Source organism: Canis lupus, chromosome 13 (assembly GCF_048164855.1).
Source record: "Canis lupus baileyi chromosome 13, mCanLup2.hap1, whole genome shotgun sequence".
NCBI classification, from domain to species: domain Eukaryota; kingdom Metazoa; phylum Chordata; class Mammalia; order Carnivora; family Canidae; genus Canis; species Canis lupus.
The window spans coordinates 8,360,627-8,373,936 of record NC_132850.1 but is presented as its reverse complement, the minus strand read 5'-3'; the positions used below and the strand labels follow the sequence as shown (position 1 = coordinate 8,373,936).

The following is a 13,310-nucleotide window of genomic DNA, read 5'->3' as shown; positions in this document are numbered from 1 at the left end:
CCTGCTGCTTCCCCTGCCTTCATCCTCTAAGGCAAGTTCAGCCATTGCTGACGGAGGTTCTTGTTTTTGTTCCTATATTTTGCGGTACAGAACCCATGGTGTTTAAAAAAAAAAAATCAAAGCAACTAAGAAAAATGCAAAACAAAAATTCTGTTCATGGAACCGTGTCCCATTGCACTGCACTGAGACTAAATATACTACAGAGATTGAGCTTCTATTCATATTATCTGAGCAAATTTGCACGAAGGAAAAAAAAAAGGTGGGTGGTCCCAGGGATAAGCTCTTCACCCAGAGCACAGGATAGGTGCACATTTGACCCCGAGCTTCCGAGCAGCCAAAGCATCATAGGAGTACAGCCTGCAGGTTGCCTGCACAGGCTAGCAGGGGGAGACCCACCTAGACTCAAGAGCTGGCCCTGCCACCTCCTAGTAGTGTGGCCTGGGGAAGCTACTTAAAACTTTGGGGCCCCAGTTGAATCACCTGCCCAATGGGAATGATAAGGGTACCATCTTCATGGGGCTATTTAGGGGACTCAAAGGAAAACATGGGAGGCACTTGATGCAGGTACTGGTACATACCAAGCCCTCGGTCAGTGTGGCAGGTGAAGGTCTCAGGCCCTACCTGGAAATAGGCCACCACTCAAAAGAACCACAGCTATTCCTGTTACTGATCCTAAGAGAAATCCCCCCATGAATGATTATGGAGAGGCCATTGGAGGATGTCACGGATCATGGATAAATGTCATAGCAAATGTCCCCTGGCCGCATCTTATGACACCTCCCAGGGAAGATTCACAGCATCATATTGATGTGCAATCAACAGATAAAGAGGTGGCTTGACCACGTGTGTAACATGCAGCTCAATGTTTCCATAACCCCGCCTCCAAAGCATAACATGGTATCACTAAATTCTACCTCAAATTGAACAGAAGTTTCCATCCCGTTCTACTGATGGGCAAACTAAGGCTCAGAGAGAGCAGATGACTTGACCAGCAACGCCCAGCCTGTGAGCGACTTACCAAAGTTAACTACCAGGTGTCCTGGCTCTTTTGCCAGGCTCGATCAGACTCTCCTGGGGACCTTTTAAAACTACATTAACTCAAGCTCCACCCCCAGGCTCTGAACCCAGGGCTCTCTAATTATATGTTTCTCTTTGCTTTGGCTGTTTTGAAGCTCAGGGACAAAATTGGCTGGAAACTCAGATTCTGTGGTTCGAGTGTGGGCCCAGGAAATCAAAAAGGAGTGTCTGGACTTCTTTCTGCAGCTTGTACTATGGGAACTTCATTACAAGTGTACGGAAATCATAGGTCACGGAAAAATCAATTTGAGATCCTGTAGAAGTTAAATTGTGTCATGTTTGGCACAAGCCATACTCCTGTGGCAGCTGTGGCTTTCGTCACGACCCTCTGCAAGCCCACCTTCCGGTTTCCTATCTCGGGACGTCTGGGGTACAAAGGACCAGCAGTGCCAGAGTATTTCCCACAGCTCCGAAGTTGATCGAACTCCTGCTATTTCTAGGCCAGGATCAAGACAGTCCCCAAGTAGAACCAATCCATCTCAGAGGATCCCTCCTGGGGCACAGGACAGTTGATCTAACCCCAGTAGAGAGCATTCTGGTCTCAACTTTGGATACCACAGATGGAAGGAATCTCATTCTGCGGCTATCTCAGTATCTCCAAGCCTCTTCTGTGTGTAAAGTATTACCCATAATATCTGGCATATAGCGGGTGCCCAGTAGACATAGTAGACTACTCTTAGTAGTAAGAGATTCATAAATCACAGCGACGATACCTTTCAGGGGCCGCTCCTTCCCAGGGTCTCTGAAGCTCTTGAAGTCCCAACCATATGCAATTCCTGTGCCCAACTCCACCCAAGGCAGACAGAGGGAAGGTGAGAAACTCCCTGGGGCCACACGCCTTCCGTCTCTACTGGCCAAGAGGAGCTTTGGAAGTTCCCACAGGGTACCAGGTCCCAAGGGAAATACAGACTTGTAGAGACTCCCAAAGGAATTTTGCACCTGTGCTGATCTTTACTGTATCGTGATTATAAAACTGTAACATCGTGCTGTGCTGAACTGCCTTCCAGCCTGCTGCCCCCACACCCGCTTTCTGTAGAGTCAAAGTCAAAGAATCCTCTTAGAAAATGGGAACCTGGGGATCCCTGGGTGGCTCAGCAGTTTGGCGCCTGCCTTTGGCCCAGGGCGCCATCCCGGGATCCCGGGATCGAGTCCTGCGTCGGGCTCCCGGCATGGAGCCTGCTTCTCCCTCTGCCTGTGTCTCTGCCTCTCTCTCCTCTCTCTGTGACTATCATGAATAATTAAATAAATAACCTTAAAAACAAAAAAAGAAAATGGAACGTTAGCCTCTGTCCACACCAGGCTCAGGATCAGTAAACATCTCCAAGGGTGTGGGATGTTTCGAAGAACATACTTTGCTTGGGTCTAATTGCAAATTGTCTGCGCTAGAGTCACTGGGTTCATCTGGGGGCTGGGCAACATCCTGTATCCTTTACCTGTGTCATTTAGTTTAGCTAACCTTGGAAAATGCTCCCATTTCAAAACACTCTAAAACATTGGATAAAATATAAGAAATGTTTTATATGCATAGCTGAGCTCACAAGAAAGCAAGATATGTCCCCAGGGGACAAAAGCAGAGAAGAGATGGGGAAATCAGAATATTAACTGTGTGAGTCAGGGCTGCAAACAGCCCAGTGGTGGTGGGAGGTGGGGGCATGGGCTGCTGGCCTGAAGGACCAAAGGGCTTAGGTATCAACACCCACTTGGACGCAGGAGTAAGGCGTTGGGTCCACATGAAACACAGCATCAGAAATGAGAACCTCCATAAAGGTAGGAAAGTGGAAAATACCTGTCATGAAAGGTAAACTAAAAAAAAAAAAGAAAAAAGAAATCAATTATCAGCACAGGCTGATGACAGGGACCTTGTCTGTAGTCTAGGCACTGAAGAGAGGGAAAAGTGGGCTAATCTCATAAAATTTTTGTACCCACAAGCTGGTCCTCATACAGACACTGGGTTCTGTGGGCCTGTGGGCCTGTGTGGCCCAGACACCTCCCTGAAAATTAAAAGTTGACATAAAATGATCACAAGCCAAGAACAGTCTAACAGAAGCAACTGCAAAATATTTTCTGAGGGACCCGCTCCTAACCCAGGCTGTTCAGGATCCTCACAGATAAAGCCCCACTGAAGATGAGGTCGCACCAGACCATGTGGTGCCCTACCTCGGACACAGGCCCTGATGATCTGTACCTGCTGGCATTAATGCCCTGTGCAGTCCCCTCCTCTCGAGTGTGGACTGGACTTATCGTAATGAACAGAACACGGTAGATACAACGGGATGGCACTTCTGAGATTAGATTGCAAAAAGACTAGGCTTCCATCTTGGACACTCTCTTTCTCTCAGATCTTTGTTCTGGGAGAAGCAAGCTATTATGTTAGGAGTAGCCCTGTGGTGAGTCCCACATGTCAAAAAACTGATGACTCTGGCCGATAGCCAGTGAGGATCTGAGGCCTGCCAAGAGCCACGTGAGTGAGTGAGGAAGCAGATATTGCTCCAATCAAGCCTTGAGATGACTACAGCCCCGGCCAACACCTTAACTGAAGCCACATGAGTCACCTGATCCAGAGAGCACCTACGCTGCACTCAGATTCCAGACCCACAGAGATGGTGAGATAATAAGTACTTGTTTTAAGACACTGTGTTTGAGGGTAATAGGTTACGCAGCAATAGATAATAATAATGCAAACTGTGATATAGACAAAACCTAAGCTTTTGTTAAGTTAAGCCATTGAGAAGGCAAGCTTGATCTGTCACAGCTGCTGGTGTTACCTTACCTAAAACAGATTAGCTTTTTTTTTCAGATTAGCTTTTAAACTGTGTTTCAAACTTATAAACCTTATAAGAAAAAACTGAAGACATAGGAGACATAAGCTTCAAATAAAAGACGAGAAAGATATAAAGGAACCAAACCTGGTTTCCAGAACTGAAAGAAAAAAGTCAAATTAATAACACGATTAATGAATCCAATAGTAGATGGACACGCCTGCAGAGAAAGTTAGTGAATCAGAAGAGAGATCTGAGGAATTCACCCAGAAGACAGCATAGAGAGGAAGAGATGGAAAATATGAACAAGAGGTCAAGATGCACAGAGAGAAGAATAAGAAGGTCCCACAGACCACTAATAGGAGCTCCAGGTGACATACTAAATAAAATGTAGAAGCAGCAATATTTGAAGAGTTAATTAGACTGATGGAGATTTTTACAGACTTCTGGCTTTATGCATGACAGGGTGACAGGCAAGACAGCTATAAAGCTAGACAAAACTGTCGAAAACAACCACTTCATCACTCTGAAAATCAATCAAAGGTATACAACAAAGAAACATATATGTGAAAATTACTGAACAGCGTGAGTCTGTGGTGTCCTTGCCTGGGGCTGCTCCTGTTACTCAAGTTCCCGGCTCTATCAGTTGCAATAGTTCAACCAGGGTGAGGCAGGCTGTGAAAACCAGCTGCTTCACTGCCACTGCCAAAAGGGGCTCACTGAATTTGGAACATTGTCCTATAATATCAAGAATGGGGCTGGGGGGAGAGCTGGGGTGGGGAGGGGGGGAACAAGGATAACCAGCAGTACTGCTGAGCTGAGATTTCAGCACTTTTGGAAGCATGCAATGGACTGGCACACTAGGCAAGGATTTAACAGAGGAGTTCCAGGGGATGAGATAGCCAGAGAAGGTCTGATGAGCTCTCCACATATCCTGGGTTAACTAGAGGGGAGTGCATGCACAACAGCGACCAGAGAGGCCTCGAGCCACCCACACCTCTCTGGCCAATGGAGCACACCTGTAATGGTAACATAAGAGAGGCTGGCAAAAAGTAAAATCCAAGGTAGGCTTAAAAACAGCCTGCAGCACCTGCACCCCAATGTTCACAGCAGCAATGTCCACAATAGCCACACTGTGGAAGGAGCCTCAGTGTTTATCAACAGATGATGGATAAAGAAGATGTGGTCTCTGTATACGATGGAATATTCCTCAGCCATTAGAAACAACAAATACTTAAAAAAAAAAAAAAAAAGAAACAACAAATACCCACCATTTGCTTCGACGTGGATGGAACTGGAGGGTATTATGCTGAGTGAAATAAGTCAATCAGAGAAGGACAAACATTATATGGTCTCATTCATTTGGGGAATATAAAAAAATAGTGAAAGGGAATAAAGGGGAAAGGAGAGAAAATGAGTGGGAAATATTGGAGAGGGAGACAGAACACGAGAGACACCTAACTCTGGTAAACGAACAAGGGGTGGTAGAAGGGGAGGTGGGCGGGGGGTGGGGGTGACTGGGTGATGGGCACTGAGGGGGGCACTTGATGGGATGAGCACTGGGTGTTATGCTATATGTTGGCAAATTGAACTCCAATTAAAAAAAAAAAAAAAAAAACAGCCTGCAGTCCCTAGTCCACACATAGAACCATAAGCCGAGAAAAGCCTTTCTGGCTCAAGGTTCTTGGGCACAATCTCTGACCAATCTCTGGCTGAACACTAAGTTATGCAGATGCAAGGACAACCCCTAGGAAACCAGGCTTAAAAATAAAAACAAGGAAAAAAATAGTGACTACATCAGAGACCATATTTAGCAGGGAAGACAGGTTTCACAGATTTAATCCAGGGATCCACAAACACATAAACAAAGCAATAACAATCTTCAAGAGGTAAAGTAAGAACCCACAACTATATGGTTAACTAATCTTTAATAGAGCAGGAAAGAATATCCAATGGAAAAAAGACAGTCTCTTCAACAAATGGTGTTGGGAAAACTGGACAGCTACATGCAGAAGAATGAAACTGAACCACTTTCTTACACCATGCACAAAAATAAATTCAAAATGGATGAAAAACCTAAATGTGAGACAGGAAACCATCAAAATCCTAGAGGAGAACACAGACAGCAACCTCTTTGACATTGGCCATAGCAACTTCTTACCAGTCACGTCACTGGAGGCAAGGGAAACAAAACCAAAAATGAACTATTGGGACTTCATCAAGATAAAAAGCTTCTGCACAGCAAAGGAAACAATCAACAAAACTGAAAGGCAGTGTACAGAATGGGAAAAGATATTTGCAAATGACATATCTGATAAAGGGTTAAAATCCAAAATCTATAAAGAACTTATCAAACTCAACACTCAAAAATCAAACAATCCAGTTAAGAAATGGGCAGAAGACATGAATTGATATTTTTCCAAACAAGACATCCAGATGGCTAATAGACACATGAAAAGATGCTCAACATCACTCATCATCAGGGAAATGCACATCAAAACTATGATGAAACACCACCTGACACCTGTGAGAATGGCTAAAATTAATGACACAAGAAACATTAAGTGTTGGCAAGGATGCAGAGAAAGGGGAGCCCCTCTTACACTGCTGGTGGGAATGCAAACTGGTACAGCCATTCTGAAGAACAGTATGGAGGTTCCTCAAAAAGTTAAAAATAGAGCTACTGTATAATCCAACAATTGCATTACTAGGGATTTACTCAAATGATTAAAAAATACAGATTTGAAGGGGTACATGCACCCTGATGTTTATAACAGCATTCTCAGCAATAGCCAGACTATGGAGAGAGCCCAAATGTCCAATGACTGATGAAAATGGATAAAGAAGGTGATATATATATATATATAATGGAATATTACTCAGCCATCAAAAAGAATGAAATCTTGCGATTTGCAACAATGAGGATGGAGCTAGAGTGCATTATGCTAAGTGAAATAATTCAGTCAGAGAAAGACAAATACCATATGATTTCACTCATATGTGGAATTTAAGAAACAAAACAAGTGAACATATGGGAAAGGGGGGAAAGGGAAAAAAAGAGAGAGAGAGAAGGAAAAAAATTAGAGACTCTTAACGATAGAGAACAAACTGAGGATTGATGGAAGGACATGGGTGGCAGATGGGCTAGATGGGTATTAAGGAGGGCTCTTGTGATGAGCACTAGGTGTTGTATATAAGCGATGAATTGCTGAATTCTACTCCTGAAACCAATATTGCACTGTATGTTAACTAACTAGAATGTAAATTTTTAAAAAATTTTAAAGGTCAAGTAAGAATCCAGAGTTGCTACAATATATTTCTTAAAATGTTCAGTATACAAGAAAAAAAAAATGAGACATGCAAATAAACAAGAAAATGTGAATGTCCCCAAATGTTTCATTTATCAGACAAAAGCGGCAAAGCAGCTATTACAAATATGTTAAAATATCTAAAGTAAATCATGTTTAAAGACTGAAAAGAAAACATAGCAATGACTTTCATGAATTAAAAAAAAGAATTTTTTTAAGAGCCAAAAGGAAATTCTGGAGCTGAAAAATACAGTAACGGAAGTGAAAAATTCACTAGAAGGGCTCAGCATTAGAAATGATCAGTAAACTAGATCAGTATAAATTATGCAATCTGAAGAATAGAGATTAAAAAAAAGAATAAAAATAAACAGAAACCCATTATTGTCCCATAGGTCTCTGACCTATGGGACAATAATAAACAAAGCAGTATACATGTAATGGGAATCCCAAAAGAAGAGAGAAAGGGAAAGAAAAAGATACTTGAAAAAATAACAGTTCAAAACTTTCCAAATGTGATGAAACATTAATCTACAGATTAAAGAAACTCAATAAATGCAAAGCAGGTTAAATACAAAGAGATCCATAGCCAGATATGTTAGGGCCAAAATGTTGGAAGCCATTTCGACAAAGAGAAAATCTTAATAGCAGCAAGGGGAAAACAATTCACGACACACAAGAAAACAACAATATGATTAACAACTGGCTTTTCATCACAGCAATAAGCATGGGAATGGTAGATTTGAAATGCTGAAAGAAAAAACTGTCAACCAGGAATTCCACATTCAGCAAAACTATTCTTCAAAAATGAAGTAAAACTAATGATGTTTCCAAATACATATAAACTGAAGAATTTGTCGCAGACCCAAGAAACGTTAATGGTAGTTCTTCAGGCTAAAGGGAAGTGACACTTAACAGTAACTCAAATCCACCAGAAAAGAGGAAAGGGAGCAGAAACGACAAATATAAAAGACTCTATAGATACAGTTGCCTGATTTTTTTCTCTCAACTTCTTTAAAAGGGGGAACCCTGGGTGGCGCAGCGGTTTGGCGCCTGCCTTTGGCCCAGGGCGCGATCCTGGAGACCCAGGATCGAATCCCACATCGGGCTCCCGGTGCATGGAGCCTGCTTCTCCCTCTGCCTGTGTCTCTGCCTCTCTCTCTCTCTCTCTCTCTCTGTATGACTATCATAAATAAAAAAAATAAAAAAAAAAATAAAAAAAAACTTCTTTAAAAGGCACGATATTTTACACCAAAACATTTCTGATACAAAAGAAGACAGTAAAGAAAGAACAGAGGAACGACAATGACACGATACAATCCAACCATATCAATAATCACATTAACCATGAATGAATGAGAAAGCCTCGTTCGAAAGGCAGAAATTGTTAGACTGGAGTTTTTTTTATAAAGCATAAGTAGGGCAGCCCAGGTGGCTCAGAGGTTTAGCACCACCTTCAGCCCAGGGCGTGATCCTGGAGTCCCCGGATCGAGTCCCATGTCGGGCTCCCTGCATGGAGCTGCTTCTCCCTCTGCCTGTGTCTCTGCCTCTCTTGCTCTCTCTCTCTCTCTGTGCATCTCTCATGAATAAATAAAATCTTTAAAAAATAAAAAAATAAAGCATAAGTAGGGGGATCCCTGGGTGGCTCAGTGGTTGAGCACCTGCCTTTGGCCCAGGGCACGATCTTGGAGTCCCGGGATCAAGTCCCACGTCGGCTCCCTGCATGGAGCCTGCTTCTCCCTCTGCCTGTGTCTCTGCCTCTCTCTCTGTGTCTCTCATGAATAAATAAATAAAATCCTTAAAAAATAAAAAATAAATAAAACCATAAGTAGGTTGGAAGTAAAAAGGATGAAAAAAGATGTGCCAGCAAACAGTAACCGTGAGGGAAATTTCCAGATTTGATGAATAGCACTAATCTTCGGATTCAGAGAGAACACACATGGAGTGAAACTGCAGAACACCAAAATCACAGACAAGATCTCAACAGCAATCAGAAGGAAATGAACGCCATCCACAAAGACGATTAGATTGATTGCAGACTTCCCAACGGCAACAACAGAAGACAGATGACAAAAGAATATCTTCAAAACACTGAGAGAAAACAAACGCTGACCTAAAATTCTATAATAAGCTGATTTATGGTAAATAATGAGGGTAGGCTACATTTTTCGTTAAAGGCAAAGTTTGCTACTAACAGACATTGACTGAGAAAGTTACTAAAGAATATTTAAAAGGAAGAAACGAAATATAAGGACGTACGGGGGCGGGGAGGTAAAGATGTGAGTCTATATAATCAAGTACTAAAGCATAAAATGTAACAACAATAATAAAGACTCATTCAGAGAGGTAAAAACAAGGTGGGACTAAAATACCAGGCAACATGCACAGGTAAGAAGGGAAGAGGTGATCACAACGTAAGTGTCCTAAGGCTAGAAGAAATTGTCGAATTTAGACTTTGCAAAGTCAAATATACACATGAAAATCCTAAGAGTAAGCACAAGAATGAAAATAGAATATAGAACTGCCGGGATCCCTGGGTGGCGCAGCGGTTTGGTGCCTGCCTTTGGCCCAGGGCGTGATCCTGGAGACCCGGGATCGAATCCCACATCAGGCTCCCGGTGCATGGAGCCTGCTTCTCCCTCTGCCTGTGTCTCTGCCTCTCTCTCTCTCTCTCTGTGACTATCATAATAAATAAATAAATAAATAAAATAAAATAAAATAAAAGAATATAGAACTGCCAAACCAGAGTGGGATTTGGTGGGAAGAAAAATGAAGAAAACTAAGCCAGGGGCGCTGGGGTGGCTCAGTCAGTCAAGCATCTGTCTGCCTTCAGCTCAGGTCATGATCCCAGGGTCCTGGGATCAAGCCCCACATCAGGCTCCCTGCTCAGCGGGGAGTCTGCTTCTCCCTCTGTCCCCCCCCCCCAACTCCGATTCATGCTCTCTCTCGCTCGCAAATAAATAAAATCTTTAAAAAAGAAAAATGAAGAAAACTAATCCAAAAGAAGGTAGCAAAGGAGTAGAAAAGCATCCCTCAAAAGGCGTGAGAAATAAGGGCACAAAATAAAACCACAAAACACGCCCAGGCCTATCAGTAACCACAACAAATATAAATGTACTAACCCTCAAGCAGTTGTCAGAATAGATGTGAAATAAACTCCTCAAACTGTTTACAAAAGACACACGTAACACGTAAGGAGACAAAAAGCTGGAGCACGCCCGTGGTGTCGGAGGAGCCAGGGGACCAGCGTGGCTGGGGTGGGGGATGGCAGGGGACAGCGTTAGAAGGACTTACCGGACGCACAAGGGCCAGATGCAGCAGAGCCTTAGAAGTCACAGTAACGTCCTCTGAGTAAGGCAAGGGTTTGGAATGAATCCAATTCTATTTTGAAACCATCCCCCCGGGGCCACGCGGAGAGAGAATGAATGGGAGGGGGGCTGCAGGAGACCCCTTTGGGGGCAATGAGATAGGGCAGACAAAAGCCATGCTTTGAGGAACCTCCACACAGTTTTCCAGAGTGGCTGTCCCAGTTCACATTCCCACCAAAGATGCAGATGCAGTGAAACTAAGGGACACCTGCACCCCGATGTTCATAGCAGCCATGTCCACAGCAGCCAACCTGTGGAAGGGGCCTCGGTGTCCACCGACAGATGATGGAGAGAGAAGATGTGGTCTATGTGTACAATGGAGTATGGCTCAGCCATCAGAAATGACAAATACCCACCATTTGCTTCGACGTGGATGGAACTGGAGGGTATGATACTGAGTGAAGTAAGTCCATTGGAGAAAGACAAATATTATATGGTTTCACTCATACGGGGAATATAAAGAATAGTGAAAGGGAATAAAGAGGAAAGGAGAGAAAATGAGTGGGAAATATCAGAGAGGAAGACAGAACATGAGAGCCTCCTGACTCTGAGAAACGAACAAGGGGTAGTGGAAAGGGAAGTGGGCGGGGGATTGGGGTGGCCGGGTGACTGGCACTGAGGGGGGCACTTGATGGGATGAGCACTGGGTGATATGCGATATGTTGGCAAATCCAACTCCAATAAAAATAATAATAAAATAAATTTCCCTAAATGTTGGGGGGGGGGGAAGCCATGCTGATGCAGATGGGAGTAGTGCAGTGGGCGTGGGGGGAAGCGCCTGGACCCCGGGCATGCCTGCAAGGGGGACCCACAGGATTTGCTGAAGGGTTGGATGTGGGCAAGTGAGACAAAGAGAAAGGAGTCGAGGCAGACTTCAGGCTTTGGGATCCGAGCTCCTAGAAGCTGCCCTTACCTGAGCCGGAGAGGACAGTGGATGGAGCAGGGTGTTTTGTGGGGGAAGGAGAAGGGGATGAGAGTGCAGCAGCCTCACTGTGGACCTCTTAAGTTTGAGTCTCCTCAACATCCAAGGGAGATTCTGATACCTCGTGAGACACGCATGCATTGGCAACTACGGGAAGATCGGAGCTGGAGACACACATAGGGGCCATCGGGCCGTCCCTGCTACTCCGAGCCACGGGCCCAAGGAGTGAGTGTGGAGAGAAGTCCGGCAACTACAGCCCTGGAAAAACCCAGTGCTGGGTCCTAGAGAGCTGGAGACGCTCCGCAGGGCGAGCAAGCCGGGCAGCCAGGGCCGGAATCCAGCAGAGCTGCAAGGTGCGGGTCTCCAGGGCCAACCAAGCACGGGGCTTCCAGAAGGGGAGAGCCGGCCCTGTTAGCTGGCGCTGAGGGGGCAGGTGAACCGAGGCCTGAGCACCCTCCATGGGGTTCAGCCACACGGCATGGGACGTTCCCTGGTTTGGGGACCATCCCAAAGACCCCAGCCACAAACAGTCGGGGCCAATCAGACCATCTTCTGCGTTGCTCCCCCCCACCCCCAGCAAACTAACGATAGCTAACCTTTCCCGAGCGCAGCTGCTGTGCCAAGAACACTACTATGATGCCTAGTTTTGAAATAAAGTGGGGCTCAAAAAAGTCGCGTAAGTTGCCCAAGTCGCTGAGCCGGCATTGCACCTGCCCCCGCTCAGCAGACGCTCTTGGCCCCAGGTCAGGGCAGGCACCCAGGTTCTCCCACTGAGCCCCCCACCGGGCGCCCCCAGAGCCCCAGGCACCTACTGCCAGGATGTGGAACGGCCCACGGGGTTGGGGAGAGCCCCTTCTCGGCCACAGTGCTGCCGCCCTTGCTCGGGGCCGGCTGCGACCAGGCCCGGTGGCCGGGGGACCCCAGAGAACTGAAGTCCCCCTGCAAAGTCAGCACCTGGGGACCCTTGGAGGTCTGAAGGGCGGGCTGAGACTGCGCCCAGGTGCGCTCCAGCTGCCCACCCCCCCCCCGGGCCCGGACCTGCTGAGGCGCGGGGGGCCTGGAAGTGCCCCCCTCCCCCCCTACAGGCACCTGCTGCCCCTACCTGTCCGGTGGTGAGGGAACGGCTGTAGCCAGGGATGGAGCTCCGGGGATGGATCCGGGGCGGGACACAGCAGCTGGTAAGGGTCAAAGGGCCACATTCAGAGTGGGGGTCTGAAGAAGGCGGGACTCCCAGCGCTGGGGCTCCCGGGCAGGTGGTGCCCCTCAGAAGCCCCCCGACAGGTCGCTCCTGGGCGCAGGGATCCCAGAGGCACCCAGATGGGAGTTACCAGCAGGGGCCCCTTCTCCAGGTGGGGTGGGACAAGACGCCCAGCTGAACCCAAAGCAGGCCCCGGCCCCGACGCGCCCGCAGGTGTCTCCTGCAGGGACCCCAAATCAGCTCCCACCCCAGCCCCAGCCCTCCCGTCCTTACTTGATCCGGGCCTGGTCCACACTGGAGGAGCGGCGGGAGGTGAAGCGCCGGGCCACGGCTTTGGGAGACGTCTTGGGGCTGCCGTCTGAGTCTCCGCTCTCCTCATCCCCCATGGCTTTGATGTAGCTGCCGCTCCGCATCCTGCGGCAGGGAATCTCCCCGTCCTTGCCCCCAGTGGGGTAACCCCCCCAGTCATCTTGCGGCACCTGCGGGGACAGCAGCTTCTGTCTCTCGGACACAGGCCTGCTAAACCTGGGAGTCAGGGCTCCTGTCCCCACCGCCAGGGTGGAGACACCAGAGGCAGAGCCCGAGGGAAGCGTTCAGGCTGTCCCCCCATTACGCGGGGGGGGGGGGGGGGCGGGGGGGGGCTTCATCATCCTCCGTGGACCTGTCGCTGCTCAATTGAGG

The 13,310-nt window shown here is 46.8% G+C and overlaps 1 protein-coding gene across 2 annotated transcripts in view; it reads right to left on the bottom strand.

The window, feature by feature from the left end:
* Nucleotides 1–13,310, bottom strand: part of DLGAP3 (DLG associated protein 3) — a 61,728-nt gene that overhangs the window by 20,814 nt on the left and 27,604 nt on the right. For both annotated transcript variants that reach the window (XM_072772011.1, XM_072772012.1), the window contains exons 4-5: nucleotides 12,903–13,108; nucleotides 12,534–12,606 (exon numbers count right to left, since the gene is read on the bottom strand). In XM_072772011.1, coding sequence (XP_072628112.1) covers nucleotides 12,534–12,606; nucleotides 12,903–13,108 — 279 coding nt within the window. The remainder of the gene's footprint in view (nucleotides 1–12,533; nucleotides 12,607–12,902; nucleotides 13,109–13,310) is intronic.